This window comes from Mustelus asterias, chromosome 25, assembly GCF_964213995.1.
Source record: "Mustelus asterias chromosome 25, sMusAst1.hap1.1, whole genome shotgun sequence".
NCBI lineage: Eukaryota > Metazoa > Chordata > Chondrichthyes > Carcharhiniformes > Triakidae > Mustelus > Mustelus asterias.
Window position 1 is genome coordinate 21,173,008 of NC_135825.1, and position 17,797 is coordinate 21,190,804.

The 17,797-nt window shown below is 46.2% G+C and overlaps 1 protein-coding gene across 1 annotated transcript in view; it reads left to right on the forward strand.

The window, feature by feature from the left end:
* The window catches only part of LOC144511734 (sushi, von Willebrand factor type A, EGF and pentraxin domain-containing protein 1-like), a 398,606-nt gene extending 382,709 nt beyond the window's left edge, over positions 1 to 15,897 (forward strand). Inside the window, exon 29 of the mRNA XM_078241958.1 lies at positions 15,767 to 15,897. Coding sequence (XP_078098084.1) covers positions 15,767 to 15,897 — 131 coding nt within the window. The remainder of the gene's footprint in view (positions 1 to 15,766) is intronic.
* Positions 15,898 to 17,797: the final 1,900 nt, after the last annotated feature.

The window sequence follows — 17,797 nt, forward strand, 5'->3', positions numbered from 1 at the left end:
TTTTTATTGTGACATTTCACTCTTGATGTAATGTCGCAGCCATTCAATGAATCAAGGTACTACCTTCAGCTATTATTGAGTCTCTGTTATCTTAAGGATTTTGATGTTGCTGAACTCATTTGGAGAAAATGGACAGTAGGATGCTCTGCATATGAGAGAACTGATGAAGGGGTCATGTTAATACAGTTCAGTTGCTGTTGTGCATCAGTTTATCTTGGCTGTTAGTTTCGGTCTTCAGAGATTTGCTTTGATCGATATTTTAGCAGAATGCAGATCCAATGGTTTCAAATATAAAATGAAACTGTATCAGCTGGAATTCTTCGTACTCTCTGCTGCAACCCTCCCCCCATAAGCAATCTACATAAATTGGCTGGTGGCAAAGAAGTGAAAATACCTACTGCTGTGTTGATGAGCTATGTGATTTCACAGTCTGTCTGAATTTTATTTTTCTCCAGTTGTCAAATGTTCCGATCCTCCACCTGTTGCCAATGGAACAGTTTCATCACCACCTGGAGAGTTCTGGACATTTGGAAGTGTAGCAAAATATTTGTGTCTTGCAGGCTATTTCCTGATCGGTGAAGACACCATCACCTGTACAGCAACTGGAGATTGGAATGGGAATTCACCGAAATGTCAACGTAACAATAGATCAGAATCAATTTCAATTGTCATTTGCAGAAATGGAGAAGTTTGAACATATAACAGGTTTATGGACCAGTTGAATTAACAGCTTTTGGCTTAAAAATTTGCGGTATTACAAATGAATTGGAGTTTTAGTTACTTTCCAGTTCTCATTGTCAGTGGTGTAGTTGTTCATCCATCCAGAGTTTCGCGTAAGCTCTCTACACAGCCCATTGCAGCATGGATTTAGAGCCAGAGATGTTTCCTGTACAAGTCAGTCAGAGTCCTACTAACTGGCACTCTATCTAATTCCATCATGGCACTTCTAGCTCAATGTTTTCTACTGGTGGCTAATTTTGTTCAGCTCTAACCCACCCTAATGCAACACCAGCAGATCAGCTATCTCTATCACTATTCATCCCACAAAAGATCCACTTACTTATAAACAAGACCCTTTCCATCCATGATCTCATCCTGGAGGATCCGATACGCACCATTACTTTCATGGGAAACTAACTGAGGGGTGATGATGCTTCCCCCTTGTACTCCTCCAAGCTGACAATACTTGCATAATTATGTGCTCTCAGACCAAGCTCCAATGCTTCATTTGTAATCCAGCTGTTTGGCAGTGTATTCATGTTGGTTCTCTTGTTTCCTATTTTAATTGTAGCCAGAGACTTGCTGCAATGTCTTCCCTTCCCAGTCCCACAATGTTAACTTTGGTACCAGCTGGGGATCTATTCTTGGCACCCTCTATTTCTCAGCTACGCACTGTGCCTTGGTAGTACATCAGTCAGTTGTCACAAGTATCTTGATGAACTGTTTTTTTTAAATATATTGCCTTTCCATTATTTCAGCTATCATTTCTCCTCTTCCCGCCCCCCTGCCCCCTTTCACAATCTTCTGTTAACTTTAAGATGTTGCCATCTACGCCTAAATTAAAGTCAAAGTCATGGAATATAGATCAAGAAGAGGAGTGAACCTGATACTGATTCCTGGGGAACGCCACCACATGTCATTCTCCAGTCCAAAAACAACCATTCACTATGATTCTCTTTCAGTCAGCCAATTTTCTGTGCTGAACATTCATTGTCCTACTTTGTTTCTGACTCCTCTGATCACTGTCTGAGGTTGAACCAGCCTGTTAATAAATTTGTTTCATCTGGAGTTGACTGCCAGCCATGCCTCTGTTGGTAGCAGTCTTGCATCCTGGCCAAAAGGATGTGGGTTCAAGTCCTACGCGAGGACCTGAAGCATACCGGCTGGTCGTGGTGAACTGTCAGAAGTACATTGATGAGACTTTAAATCGAATCCATGTCTGCTCTTTTGTCCCTGAATCTATTTCAGCAGTGGTGATTTATTAAACTGTTTTGTAGTTTGGGTATATCTTCCGTTCCTTGTGATTTTTAAAAAACAAAACTTTTTTTGAAACTTTTAAAATATACCTAGTTGGGCTCCTTGTGCTGTGATGATAGTAGGCAGTTGTTATGTAGATACTTGTTCATTTTAAGGCGAATGTTTAAAGGTTCCGTTTCCTTTCTTGCAGGTAGTGGGTGTGTCTGGTAAACATTTTGCTCAGATGTTGGAAGAGCAGGATAATTACTCGCTTTAGCCATGTAGTGTTTACTTGGGATAGAGCTAATGGATTTTTGTTTATAGAAGCTCTGATTAAAGGAATGGAATGTGAGTTTAGGTATGCAGGGTCATGTGATATTGTGGTTAATGGGAGGAGGTAGGTCTGCTTGGGGGATAAAAAAGAGAAGCTTTTCAGTTTCGGTTGGGGTTTGTTTGAAAACAAAAGGTTTTCCATCAGCTGTTCTATCTCACACAATCTCTCTGAAAGCTTCAAGACTGTGTCTACAGTCGTTATAGCAAGTATATTTATAGGTGCTAACTGTATTTCAAATGGCATTTCAAGTCTAAGAAGCAGTCATGGAAAGTCACAAAGTCATTGGCCAGCAGGATTAAGGAAAATACCAAAGTTTTTTATACATATATAGAGAATAAGAGGACAGGGGAGAGAATCTACGTATGGAGCCAGAGGAAATGGGTGGGTTATTAAATGAGTACTTTGCGTCAGTATTCATCACAGAGAAGGACTTGGTGGATGATGAGTCCGGGGAAGGGTGTGTAGATAGTTTGGGTCAGGTTGAGATCGAAAAGGAGGAGGTATTGGGGTTCTTGAGAAACATTAAGGTAGACAAGTCCCCAGGGCCTGATGGAATATACCCCAGAATACTGAGAGGCAAGGGAGGAAATTGCTGGGGCCTTGAGAGAAATCTTTGTATCCTCACTGGCAACAGGGGAGGTACAGTAAGAAGTTTAACAACACCAGGCTAAAGTCCAACAGGTTTATTTGGTAGCAAAAGCCACATAAGCTTTCGGAGCTGCAAGCCCCTTCTTCAGGTGAGTGGGAATTCCGTTCACAAACAGAGCATATAAAGACACAAACTCAATTTACATGAATAATGGTTGGAATGCGAATACTTACAACTAATCAAGTCTTTAAGAAACAAAACAACATGAGTGGAGAGAGCATCAAGACAGGCTAAAAAGATGTGTATTGTCTCCAGACAAGACAGCCAGTGAAACTCTGTGGGGGTTACAAATAGTGGGACATGAACCCAATATCCCGGTTGAGGCCGTCCTCGTGTGTGCGGAACTTGGCTATCAGCCATTGAGTTTCACTGGCTGTCTTGTCTGGAGACAATACACATCTTTTTAGCCTGTCTTGATGCTTTCTCCACTCATGTTGTTTTGTTTCTTAAAGACTTGATTAGTTGTAAGTATTCGCATTCCAACCATTATTCATGTAAATTGAGTTTGTGTCTTTATATGCTCTGTTTGTGAACAGAATTCCCACTCACCTGAAGAAGGGGCTTGCAGCTCCGAAAGCTTATGTGGCTTTTGCTACCAAATAAACCTGTTGGACTTTAACCTGGTGTTGTTAAACTTCTTACTGTGTTTACCCCAGTTCAATGCCGGCATCTCCACATCACAACAGGGGAGGTCCCAGAAGATTGGAGAATAGCCAACATTGTTCCTTTGTTTAAGAAGGGTAGCAAAGATAATCGAGGTAATTACAGGCCGCTGAGTCTTACGTCAGTGGTAGGGAAATTATTGGAGAGGATTCTTCGAGACAGGATTTACTCCCACTTTGAAGTAAGTGGATGTATTAGCGGGAGGCAACATGGCTTTGTGAAGGGGAGGTCGTGTCTCATTAACTTGATCGGGTTTTTCGAGGAAGTGACGAAGTTGATTGAGGGTAGGGCAGTGGATGTTGTCTACATGGACTTCAGTAAGGTCCCTCATGGCAGACTGGTGCAGAAGGTGAACATTGTGGCAAACTCCCTATTGGGTGCTGTACTCCTTAGAACTAAAACATTAATTTATACCCCACTCTGATTATCTTGTTCATTTATTAAATAATCTGCTAAAACTACTTGTTACACCTCATGGTCTATTTGGTGGTATCTCTGTTGCTGGAATTCTGCTTCCCAGCCTCAATTTGTTACCTCCTTGTTTTGTATTATACATCTCTATTCCTATGGTCTTGTCCATTTATTTAGCTCATTTTGTTCCCTATAAAACTGCACATCAAGATCCCTCTATCCCTGCTAAAGCCTATTGACTTCAGACCTATTTTCTTCCTCTTTGCTCCTGAAATGTTATCTAGAAACCTCAGCCACAGCTGGGATTCGCCAGTTCCGCTGCACTGAATGGAGTTTTGGCTGAGTGCCATATTCTTGTTGGCTGCGGTGGTGGGGTGAAAAAAATCTGGAGCATCCCAACCATTGTTCGTGCATTGAACTGCATCTGGCTGTTGGACACATCTTGTATGATCAATACACAAAGCAGAAATCTTTTGGATGTGTGGTTGATGCGATGAATTGTGACAAATACTTGTTACTTGCGTGACTAAACATGTTGTATGGCTGCTGTAAGAAGTGAAACATTTCAGAAATTGGTTGTGATAGTTTGTTGGATTACGGTAAATTTTAGAAAAATCACCTGGATTTGACCCTCCAGTACTTGAGCCTAATATCCTGTAGACACTTAATTGGGCATTATGTTTCAGCCCCCCATGCATTTGATCAATGGGACTAATTTTGTGCAGACCAGTATTAGTGGGAGCACTGTGCAACTACTTTCCGCAATGAAGTTCTCTTTGTCAAAAATAACACCAGTTAGTTAATGTTCCAGATATTGTGGACATGATATCAACCTAAGTATATGATTCCACATTGATGAATAATAAGTGAAATCAGGTATCACAAATGAGGTGTTAAAATGCTGTGTTGGATGGATGTTTGGGCTAAGATAGAAAATCAGATGAACGATATCACCGCTGTCATTTGGCTTTGGGATACTTGGTCTGCACAAATTTACAAACCGCTCACGTTAATTCATACATGTTAGTCCTTGGAAAGAATTGGCATGCTTACCCACAAATGTGAACCTTAATCATCTCTTTAGCCAGGGTTCATTGTGTGTCTCTGTCTAATATTTCACAGTGGACATGATTGATGTAACACAGAATGTGAAACATTCCTCACCATTTACACATGGCCAGTTTTGAAATATTACAATAGTCATTGCAAAGTTGTTAATGTGTCCATGTACTTTAAATGTCATGGTGCAATATGAAGTGTTATGATTGTTCCTGGAGATGACCTGCACATGGCTGGTTAATTCTGTGCTGTTGGGAATTGGCAAGAGTGTAAGCCAGTCAATTCACCCAGTTCTTATGGGCAAGGCAAAGGCAGCACAGCTTGTGTAAGTGGGAAATTGATTCGTAACTGAACACGTTTATTATTGGCCTTTGATAAAGATATGACTGATGCACCATTCTTGCTGTATGTTTTTTTTTGCGTGAATGTTCTGTATTAAAATATCTAAAGTACATTGCAAAAGATTTGAGAATAGTCATCAGAATGCAATTATATTCACCTGCTCGATTTGTTTCACTCTCAGGTTCTTGAACACAACTGTGATGCATGTAAGAGTTATTGTATACATTGACTGCAAGTTATGCAGCCCAAGGGATTCTATATAATTTCCAGTCCCCTGGTGCATTGTTTGAAATGTCTTTGACATTGATCTTTCCACATTTTGCAGTTGCAATGGCTGCCCAAGCTTTAGTGCAGCCCTAAGCTATAGTCCTGGACGTTGGAATATGCCAGTCTCCAACACGGTCACGGATAACTGTTTACACCGGATGACCAACAGATTTCAGGCAGACCAAAGAGCGCCTTTTGCCGAGTTGATGATTCTACAGCTGCAGTTGATGTTTTTCTCAATTTGCATCTCAGGGAACATCCCATAGAGCACTGAGTGCTGCACCTCCAAATTGTTTGAGAGGAAACTTGCCAAAAACCACTGCATCCCTCTCCAGACCTTCTTTGCAAAGGCATTTTCCAGGAGTGGAACAATGGTTCCACAAGTTGGTGGAGTGGGCAGATGAGGTTCAATGTGGAGAAGTGAGGTGATGCATTTTGGTAGAAAGAAGATGAGATGCAATACAAAATAAGGGGTAAATTTCTTAAGTGGATGCAAGAGCAGAGAGACCGAGGTGTTTTAGGTGTATATGTACATAGATTGTTGAAGGTGGCTGGGCGAGTGGAGAGAGCTGTTAATGAAGTTTCTGGCATCCTCGGCTTCATTTATATGGGCACAAGGATACAAGAGCAAGGAGGTTATAGAATGTGCTGCATTGGAGGTTGCACAGAAGAGGTTTATATAAATTGTTCTAAGGATGAGAAACTTCAGTTCTGAATATAGCTGGGGAGATTGTGTCTGTTCTCCTTGGCGAAAAGGTGGCTAAGAGGTGATTTGATTTGATGTTGAAATCCTTGAGGGGTCAGGGATCAGTAGAAGGGAGAAACTGTTCCTGCTTGTAAAAGGATCAAGAATGATGGGGCACAGACTAAAAGATTTCCTAAAGAACTTAGTGTGGTAGTATTCCCATGTCTCTCCTGCCATTGTCCTGCGAGACGGTAGATGTTGTGGGTTGGAAGGTGCTGCCTCAGCTGCACACTGTAGCCACTGTTTGTCAGTGATGGAGGGAGTGAATGTTTGAGGAAGGATACCAAACAAGTGGACTACTTTTGTCCTGGATGTGTTGAGCTCAAGTGTTGTTGGCATTGCACTCATCCAGGCAAGGGGAGAGTATCCCATCACATTCCTGACTTGTGTGTTGTATATTGTGGATGAGCTTTAGAGATTCAGGAGGTGAGTTACTCACCACGTGATTCCTAGAGTCTGACTTGCTCTTTTAGCCACAGTATTTATGTGACTAGTCCATTTTAGTTTCTGGTCAGTGGCAGCCCTCAGGGTGCAGATGATGAGGGATGTGAATGGCATTAATTGTCAAAGGGGTGACAATTAGATTTTTTCTGTTGGAGATGGTCATTGCCTGGCACTTATGTGGTGCAAACACCACTTGTCAACCCGAGCTTGAATATTGCATTTGGACATGGACTGCTGCAGTATCTGAGGAGTTGCAAACGGTGCTGAACATTGTGCAACAAACATCCCCACTTCTGATCTTGTGTGCCCTTGCTTTATGAAGTTGCTTTGGAAAGTTGAAGCACATGGGATTGCGGGTAATGTCTTGAGATGGATAAAAACTTTGATTTGATTTAATATTGTTACATGTATTAGCATACAGTGAAAAGTTCTGTTTCTTGCACGTTATACAGACAAAGCACACCGTTCATAGAGAAGGAAATGAGAGCATGCAGAATGTAGTGTTACAGTTATAGTTAGCGTGCAGAGAAAGATCAATGTAATGCAAGGTAGGTCCATTCAAGAGTCTGGTGGGAGCAGGGAAGAGGCTATTCTTGAGTGGTTGGTACATGACCTCAGAGTTTTGCATCTTTTTCCCTGACAGAGGAAGGTGGATGAGAGAATGTCTAGGGTGCGTGGGGTCCTTAATTATGCTGACTACTTTGCAGAGGCAGCGGGAAGTGTAGATAGATTCAATGGATGGGAGGCTGGTTTGCGTGATGGATTGGGCTACGTTCACGAGCTTTTGTAGTTCCTTGTGGTCTTGAGCAGAGCAGGAGCCATACCAAGCTGTGATACAACCAGAAAGAATGTTTTCGATGGCGCATCTGTAAAAGTTGGTGAGAGTTTAGCTGACATGCCAAATTTCCTTAGTCTTCTGAGAAAGTAGAGGCTTTGGTGGGCTGTCATAACTAGTGTCGGCATGGGGGGACCAGGACAGGTCGTTGGTGATCTGGACACCTAAAAACATGAAGCTCTCGACGCTTTCTACTTCATCCCCGTTGATGTAGACGGGCATGTACTCCTCTGCGTTTCCTGAATCGATGGCAATCTCCTTCATTCTGTTGACATTGAGGGAGAGATTATTGTCGCTGTACCAGTTCACCAGATTCTTTATCTCATTCCTGTACTCTGTCTCGTCATTGTTTGATATTTGTCCCACTACGGTGGTACCGTCAGCAAACTTGAAAATCGAATTGGAGGGGAATTTTGCCACACAATACAGGTGTATAAGAGTACAGTGGGCGGCTGAGAACACAGCTTTGTGGGGCACCTATGTTGAGGACGATCGTGGAGGAGATATTGTTGCCTATCCTTACTGATTGTGGTCTGTGAGTTAGGAAGTTCAGGATCCAGTCACAGAGAGAGGAGCCGAGGCCCAGGCCATGGAGATGAGTTGCATGGGAATATTAGTGTTGAAGGCTGAGCTGTAGTCATTAAATAGGAGTCTGACATAGGTGTCCTTGTTCTCTGGGTGTTTCAGCGTTGAGTGCAGGGCGAGGGCAATGGCGTGTGCTGTGGACGTGTTGCAGCGGTAGGCAAACTGTAGTGGATGCAGAGAAGTGTGAGGTGATGCATCTTGGTAGAGATACAATATAAAATAAGGGGATACAGGCACAGAGAGACCTCGGTGTTTATATGCAAAGATTGTTGAAGGTGGCAGGACAAATGGAGAAAGTGGTTAATAAAGCATTTAGTATCCTAGGATTCATTAATAGAGGCAAAGAGTACAAGAGCAAGGAGGTTATGCTGAAGGAACTGATGCATTGGAGAGGTTGCAGAAGGGGTTTACAAGGATGGTTCTCCTTGGAGAGAAGGTGGCTAAGAGGCAATTTGATGTTCAAAACTGAGGGAGCAGGACTCGGGCAGAAACCGTTCCCGCTTGTAAATGGATCAAGAATAATGCGGCATAGACTTCAAGACTTACTAAAGAACTTGCAGGTGATCCTGTTCGCATGTCTCTGCTGCTGTTGTCCTGCTAGATGGTAACAGTTATGCATTTGGAAAGTGCTGTTTAAGTAGTCTTGATGTGTTCCTGGAGTGCGTCTTGTCGATGGTGCACACTGCAGCCACTGTTTGTTAGTGATGGAGGGAGTGAATGTTTGAGGAAGGGATATCAAATCAAGTGAATGATTTTGTCTTGGATGGTTGAGCTTCTTGACTTCTTGGCATTGCACTCATCCAGGCAAAGGGAGTGTATCTCATCACACTCCATTTGATATAATTGTGAATAAGCTTCAGGGAGTCGGGAGGTGAGTTACTTACCATAGGATCCCTAACCTCTGAACTGCTTTTGTCCTGTTTAGTTTCTGGGCAATGGCAGCCCCCAACGTATTAATGGGGGATTCAGCAAAGGGCATACCATTGATTGTCAAAGGAGTGATTGTTAGATTCTTCTGACCCCACTTCTGACCTTGTATATCCTTGCTTTGTGTGTACCCCAGTAGGAAGAAAAATACACAGGCCTAAAGTAGGAGAATTTGGCAAGCCTGCACGTGGGCAATGGCCAAATGTCTCATGGGACATGCACACAGCCTGATTGGTCACATGTGGCCTGCACGCTGCAAGTTGCACACCACTGCTATGCTGAGTACTCGCTGTGCAGTCTCACCAAGACATCTTTACTCCTGTATGCCAACCTGTTTCAATGAGGGCCAGTGTACCATTTACATTTCAAATGATTTGCTGTACCTCCCTGCCAGCTGTTAGTGATTCATGAACAAGGAGATCAACACTTGCATCTCCTCTCCATTTAGAAATGTTCCTGACCTTTTGTTTTCAATCCAATTCGATAACTTTACACTTATTTCCATTATATTGCCTCTGACATAATACTAAATCTAAAATCCATTATTGGTTCTTAATGTACTCCTCCAGAAACCCATTTCATACATACTTCAGCAGTTAACACTTCAGAGCATTTGTGCCAGTTTGAGTTACCCAGTCTGTGAAAATTGAAGTCTCCCATTACTTTATCACCCATGTTACCCGCAACTCTTCTGATTTTTATACTGTTGATGCGCTATCAATAAGGCGAAAGACTACCGATATGCCAATATAAGTGTAGGCTTTTATTCACAACAGAATCAGGAGCAGATCCCAACAATTAACCGACCTGGACTGAACAAGGGGGAGGAGACAGCCACCTTTATACTAGGTGCTGAGGGGAGGAACCAAACTGGAAGGGGATGTGTCCAGGTATGACAAACACACACAACGGTGGTCCATATAGGACAAAGGCACAACTGAGGTCCACCACATTCACCCCTTCCTTTTAAAAAAACAACACGGGGGTGAAGCGGAAACAATATCACAAGTCCAGACGAACCGGTGGCTTGATCCGTCGTCGCGATCGTCGTAGTGCAGGTCGCAGAGTCGTCCGAGCAGGGAGCGATGTCGGCCCAGGCTCCGTACAGTGAGCGTCGAGAGAAGGCGCTGGGTGGCGTGAAGCGGACCGATCCGTCGTTCCGTCCAGTCGTCGGGTACTGCGTGGCGACGGCTCCGGCGACTCAAGCGAGCTGTACATAGGGGCGAGAGGAATGAGCAGTGGCCCTGGTGGCGTATGGGGAACAGTGGGAACCGGAGCTGGGGGGTGGGGGGCTGCAACAGGCTCTGGGCACACTACATTGGGGACAGGGACTGAGGGAGGAAGAGGCGTAGCAGTCTCCGAATGGACGACACCAGGGACCGTGGGGCGGAAGGATGTGGTGACCTCCGGGGCACCCGCGGGTGCCAAGTCACGGACAGAAACCGTGTCCTCCCGCCCATCAGGGTACGCTACATAAGCATATTGGGGATTAGCATGGAGCAATTGGACCTCCTCGACCAAGGGATCTGCCTTATGGGTCCGGACATGCTTCCGAAGCAGGACGGGTCCCGGGGACATCAGCCAATCCGGGAGCGAAGTACCCGAGGAGGACTTCCTGGGAAATGAAAACATCCGCTCGTGAGGGGTCGTATTGGTCGCTGTGCACAAGAGTGACCTAATGGAATGTAATGCGTCCGGAAGGACGTCTTGCCAACGGCTGACTGGAAGGCCCCTAGACCGTAACGCTAATAGAACGGCCTTCCAGACGGTTGCGTTCTCCCGCTCTACTTGACCATTGCCCCTGGGGTTATAGCTAGTGGTGCGGCTGGAGGCAACGCCTTTGGCAAGCAGGTACTGCCTCAGCTCGTCACTCATGAAAGAGGACCCACGGTCGCTATGAATATAGGCTGGGAAGCCGAACAGGGTGAAGAGCTTGTTCAGGGTCCGAATCACTGTAGCCGTGGTCATGTCCGAGCAGGGGAAGGCAAAAGGGAAACGTGAGTATTCGTCAATGATATTCAGGAAATAAACATTGCGGTTAGAGGAGGGGAGGGGGCCTTTAAAATCAACGCTAAGGCGCTCGAACGCGCGAGTGGCCTTTACAAGGTGCGCCCTACCTGGCCGGTAGAACTGCGGTTTGCACTCAGTGCAGACCCTGCATTGCCTGGTAATCGTCCGGACTTCCTCAAGGGAGAAGGGCAGGTTACGGGACTTGACAAAATGGAAAAATCTGGTGACACCCGGGTGACAGAGGTCGTTATGGAGGGACTGTAGCTGGTCTAGTTGGGCACTGGCACATGATCCACGGGACAGGGCGTCTGGGGGCTCATTGAGCTTCCCAGGCCGGTACATGATGTCATATCTGTAGGTGGAGAGCTCAATCCTCCACCGCAAGATCTTGTCATTCTTAATCTTGCCCTTTTGCCTGGTGTTAAACAGGAAGGCAACTGACCGCTGGTCCGTAATTAAGGTGAATCGTTGGCCCACGAGATAATGGCGCCAGTGCCGGACGGCTTCCACGATGGCCTGGGCCTCCTTCTCGACCGAGGAGTGTCGAATCTCAGGGCCTTGTAAGGTCCAGGAAAAGAAGGCCACCGGACGGCCCCTCTGGTTAAGGGTGGCAGCTAGGGCAAAGTCAGACGCATCACTTTCCACTTGGAATGGGATGGATTCGTCCACAGCGTGCATCGCGGCCTTCGCGATGTCCGCTTTGATGTCATCGAAGGCCCGACAGGCCTCCTCCGCCAGGGGAAAAGAGGTCGATTTTAGGAGCGGACGGGCTTTATCTGCGTAACGGGGAACCCACTGGGCATAATAGGAGAAGAAGCCCAGGCATCTCCTCAGTGCTTTGAGGGTAGTAGGGAGGGGAAGCTGCATAAGGGGACGCATACGGGCTGGGTCGGGGCCAAGGACACCATTTTCTATCACGTACCCAAGGATGGCGAGGCGGCGTGTCCGGAAAACACACTTCGCCTCATTGTATGTGAGGTTCAGGAGAGTGGCCGTACGAAGGAATTTTTGTAGGTTGGCATCATGGTCCTGCAGGTCATGGCCGCAGATGGTGACGTTATCCAGATACGGGAAAGTGGCCCGTAGTCCGTGCTGGTCCACCATTTGATCCATGGCCCGTTGGAAGACTGAGACCCCATTGGTGACACCAAAGGGGACTCGGAGGAACTGGTAGAGGCGGCCATCCGCCTCAAAGGCAGTGTATGGGCGATCCTCCGAGCGGATAGGGAGCTGGTGGTAAGCCGATTTCAAATCGATCGTTGAAAAAACCCTATAGTGCGCGATGTGGTTGACTATGTCCGCGATACGGGGAAGAGGATATGCATCTAGTTGGGTATACCTGTTTATGGTCTGGCTGTAGTCAATCACCATGCGGTGTTTCTCCCCCAATTTAACTACGACCACTTGCGCCCTCCAGGGGCTGGTGCTGGCCTGGATAATCCCTTCCTGGAGCAAACGTTGTACCTCGGACCGAATGAAGGCCCGGTCATCCGCACTATAGCGCCTACTCTTGGTGGCTATAGGCCTACAGTCCGGGGTGAGGTTATCAAATAACGGGGGGGGGGGGGGTGATCTTGAGGGTCGAGAGACTGCAGGTGGTGCGCGAGGGGCGCTGCCGTGACGGCGCCTGGCAGACGGAGAGCGGGGGATAAGGGCCATCGTACTGCAGGATGACGCTTCTATGATGGCTGAGGAAATCTAACCCCAGCAGTACAGCTGCGCAGAGTCGCGGCAGCACGAGGAGCCGAAAACGCTCGTAGACTGTGCCCTGTACCGTCAGCGTCACCAAGCAGCACCCGAGGACCTCCACTGAGTGAGAATTCGAGGCCATGGAGATGGTCTGGCTCCAGGGTCGCACGGGAAGGGCATATTGATGCACTGTGCGAGGGTGTATAAAACTTTCCGTGCTCCCACAGTCAAACAGGCAGTTTTCTGCATAACCATTTACCTTGATCTCCATTATGGACTTGGAGAGTTGATGTGGCTGCGACTGGTCCAGGCAAATCGATGCCACTGTTGAATTAAAGAAGAATCCATCTTCGTCGCCGTCTGATGACGTCACGGATGAAGCTTCCTGCTCAGCTTGCCTTGATGCCAGTCTCAAAGATGGCGACTCCCGCACTTCCGGTGACCGCATCAAAGATGGCGATTCCCGCACTTCCGGTGACCGCATCCAAGATGGCGATTCGTGCGCAGCCGCCGCCTGCATCAAAGATGGCCGCGTCCTCGGAGCAGACATGGCTCCACGAGTCTTCAGAAGCGGCTTTGCTCTGCAGACTTTAACAAAGTGGCCTAGCTTACCGCATCCGGAGCAAATCGCATCCTTTGCCGGGCAGTGACGCCGAGGGTGCTTAGGGAGGCCACAAAAGTAACATTTGGGCCCTGCTGGAGCAGCCGTCGCAGTGGAGCCGTCGGTGGAACGGGATCCAAGGTAAGACCCGAGATTATGGGAGGCTGCTTCTAACGTTTCAGCCATCGTGGCCGTTTTCCGGAGGTTTAGGTCATCTTGTTCCAGCAGACGCTGCTGGATGTATGTAGACTCAATGCCCGCAACGTAGGCGTCGCGGATCAGATCCTCCGTGTTCTGAGCTGCTGAAACAGCCTTACAGTCGCATGCTCGGGCGAGGACTCGCAGGGAGCGCAGAAATTGGGCGCACGATTCTCCTGGCTGCTGTTTGCGGGTAGTTAGGAGGTGTCTGGCGTAAACCACGTTAGGGCTCTTTCGGAACTGCCCTTTTAGGAGTTCGATAGCGTCCGCGTAAGTAGCAGCATCCTGGAAGATTCCATAGACAGTTTCGCTTACCCGGGCGCGGAGCACGTGGAGTTTAGCAGCGTCGGTGTCGATGGCCGTAGCAGTGTCGACGAATGCTTCGAAGCAGTCCAACCAATGATCAAATTTATCAGAGGCTCCAACCTCTTGAGGGTCTAATGCTAACTTGTCGGGTTTTAGAAACTGCTCCATACTAGTAACTGTTGTGAATAAAATTGATGCGCTATCAATAAGGCGAAAGACTACCGATATGCCAATATCAGTGTAGGCTTTTATTCACAACAGAATCAGGAGCAGATCCCAACAATTAACCGACCTGGACTGAACAAGGGGGAGGAGACAGCCACCTTTATACTAGGTGCTGAGGGGAGGAACCAAACTGGAAGGGGATGTGTCCAGGTATGACAAACACACACAACGGTGGTCCATATAGGACAAAGGCACAACTGAGGTCCACCACAACTGTGTCTAGTGACGTCACCACAGTTTGACCTATAAACAATTCCCATCAATATTTGTTGCCCTTTGCTGTTTCTTAACTCCAGCATAACTGATTCTACATCTTGACCCTTTGAATTAAGGTCCCCCTCAATAACATGTTGATCTTGTTCCTTATTAACAATGCTAACCCGACTCCTTTTACTTTTTGCCTGTTCTTCATAAAGATTGCCCTTGAATATTCAGTTCCCAGTTTCAAGTCACCCTGTAACTGAGTCTCTAATGGCTATTAAATTAACCCAATTGCATCTTTGTGCCATCAAATGAATTATCTGCCTTGTTGCAAATGCTGAGTGCATTCTGATCACGTGCCCCTAACTTTGTCTTTTTAATGTCATGTTTTATTCTGATCTTATTTAATGCTTCACTTCCTTCACTTTGACTGTCTTCTAATTCTGCTTACTGCTTTTCTACTCATTCATATCAGTTTTTTTTCCAACCTCAGCTTTCCCTCCGATTCCCATCCCCTTCCCAATCTCCTTTAAATGCTTCCCAAGAGCACTAGCAAATCTCCCTGTGCGAATGTCAGCCCTACTCCTGTTAAGGTGCAGCCTGTCTATTTGTACAGACTCCGCTTGCTCTAAAACCAATCTTGATGCCCTCCCTCTTGCACCAGTTTTCCAGCCATGTGTTTGCTCACTCACTTCTTTATTCCTCAGCTCACTCGCATTTGGCACCAGGAGTGATCTGGAGAATATATGCTTACGAAGTCCCGCTTCGAACCAATTAGCCCCTGAAATATTTTGCGACCTCATTCCCCTTCCTACCTTTCTCATTGGTACCAATGTTGACCATGATCTCTGGTTGTTCAACCCTCTCCAGAAGAATTTCATACAGCCATTCTGTGACATTCTTGCTCTTGGGTGGAGGGGCTTTCATCACTGTTTCTCTGTGACTCTGCTTTCTCTGACGTGACTTTATGAATAAGTGAAATTTTCCCCCAACTTAACATCTGAAACACTAGAGCTGTTGTTACTGAACCTTCCAATCCGCAGTCACTTTGAATCGGGTTCTGTGAAGCCTTGATGGTAAATGACACATTATGTCCCAAAGTCCACATCCTGGCCATTGCCAAGACTATTTAGTGCCCTGCCCTACTACTTTGCTTTGTCCTTTCACTCGAGGAATTTGGCAGTGGTGAGAAAATCCAAGTGCCTCCAGAATTATAGAATGAGATTCAAAGACCTGAACTACTTTACATTTGGGGAGTTATCTTCGAAATGTGACTTGAATGTACTGGAGACTTGTTGAAACGATGAATATTTTTTAAGCTGCAAAAGGGGACCGTGGCAAACCCCCAGCATTGAAAAATGGCTCACCAACTGACGAATGTATTTCTCAGCCCACCTTTCCTGTGGGTACTAAAGTTACTTACAAATGTAACCAAGATGACATGTTTTAGGAAGGAGGTTTGAGATACGTTATCTGCAGGACAAATTCAACGTGATCACCATTGACAGTTGTTTGTGAACTCAAGTACTAAAGAATTTTATTTCCTCTCTTCCTTGCCCTCATTGCTTGAATTTCCCTTGGCCCATTTTCTCTCAAAGTCAGTGACTTGTGCTGGAGTTCATTTCCATGTGGTTAAGTAGTCTTGCAGGACAGCATGCAAGTGACTATTCTTGTGTGTAAGTCTGGGTGATGATAAGGTGTTCAAATATAGTTTCAATATAACTTGGCTTTGATCATTTCTGGCTGAACATTATGGCAAACTCCCTATTGGGTGCTGTACTCTTTAGAATTAAAACATTAATTATATCCCATTCTGATTATCTTTTCCATTAATTAAATAATCTGCTTTGGCGCTCATTGGTCCAATCATGGGAATGGAAGTTCTTTTTAGTGGTATCTCTGTTGCTGGATTTCTCCTTCCCAACCTGCATTTGTTACTTCCTTGGTTTTGTATTACACATACCCATCGCTATGGTCTGATCTATTTATTTGGCCAACGCTGCTCCCTATAAAACCACACATCAAGCTCCCCCTGTCTCTGCGAGCCAAGTAAAGCCTACACACTTCAGATCTATTTCCTTGCTCCCAAAACACATTCACCAGAAACCTCCGATCTCACCCACGGCTGGGATTCTCTGGTTCTGCTGGAGTGAATGGAGTTTTGACTGAGCACCACAGTCTTGTTGGCAGCGATGATGGGGCAAGCAAAATCGGAGAATCCTGCCCATTATTTGTGCATGGAACTACTTCTGGTTGATGGACACAATCCATGGGATTCTTGTGTAATTGACACACAAAGTATAAATTTTTTGGATGTGTGGTGGATACGATGAATTGTGATGACTACCTGTTACTTACATGACTAAACATGTTCTGTGACTGCTGTGAGAAATGAAACATTTCAGAAGTTGGTTGTGATATTTTGTTGCATTAGGGTAAATGTTAGAAAAATCACCTACATTTGACCCTCCAATACTTGAACCTAATATCCTGTAGACACTTAATTAGACATTATGGGCCCGATTTTTACCATTGCGTCGCGCCCGTTTCTGGGCACGAAAACGTAGTTAAAGTCAGGCGCGAGGCCATTAACGCAATCCGCGCCTGCGTCCACGCAGATGCCCACTTTACCAAGGCCCAAAAATGGCTGCGATCTGATTCGTGCCCGAAATTTAAATGCATGCATTTAAATTGAATTAATGAACTGCCCGACAACTTTACCAGCATTTCCCCATTTACCATTGTGTTCGAGCGTCCAGATTCAGCGTGAAACAGACATGCTCGGCAAAGGTCTGTTTCGGGTGCTCCAGCTGCTGAAGAGGTAAGTTCAGCGCTCCCAACGGATCTCTGACTCAGATCGGTGGTGAAGGGTGGGGGGGTAGAGAGAGGAGGGAGGCGGGTCAGATCATTGTCTGGTGGGAAGGGGGTGGGGGAAGGGAGGCCCCGATCATTTTCTGGTGGGGGGGGGCGGGAGGAGGAGGCGAGTCAGATGTATCTCTGGTGGATGGAGGGGAAAGAGTCCAGATCATTGTCTGGTGGGGAAGAAGGAGGCCAAATTGTTGTCTGGGGGTGGAGGGAGGAGGCCAGATCATTGTCTGGGAGGGAGTGGGGGAGGGAGGCCAGATTGTTGTTGTGGGGGGGTGTAGGGTGGATGGAGGCCAGATTGTTGTCTGGGGGGGGGGGGGGGGGGAGGCTAGATCATTCTCTGGTTGGGGGGGATGGGGGGGGCCTGATCATTCTCTGGTGGGGGGGATAGGGAGGCCCGATCCTTCATATGAAGTGTTATGATTGTTCCTGGAGATGACCTCCACACGGCTTGTTAATCCGCTGCTGTTGAGAATTGGCAAGAG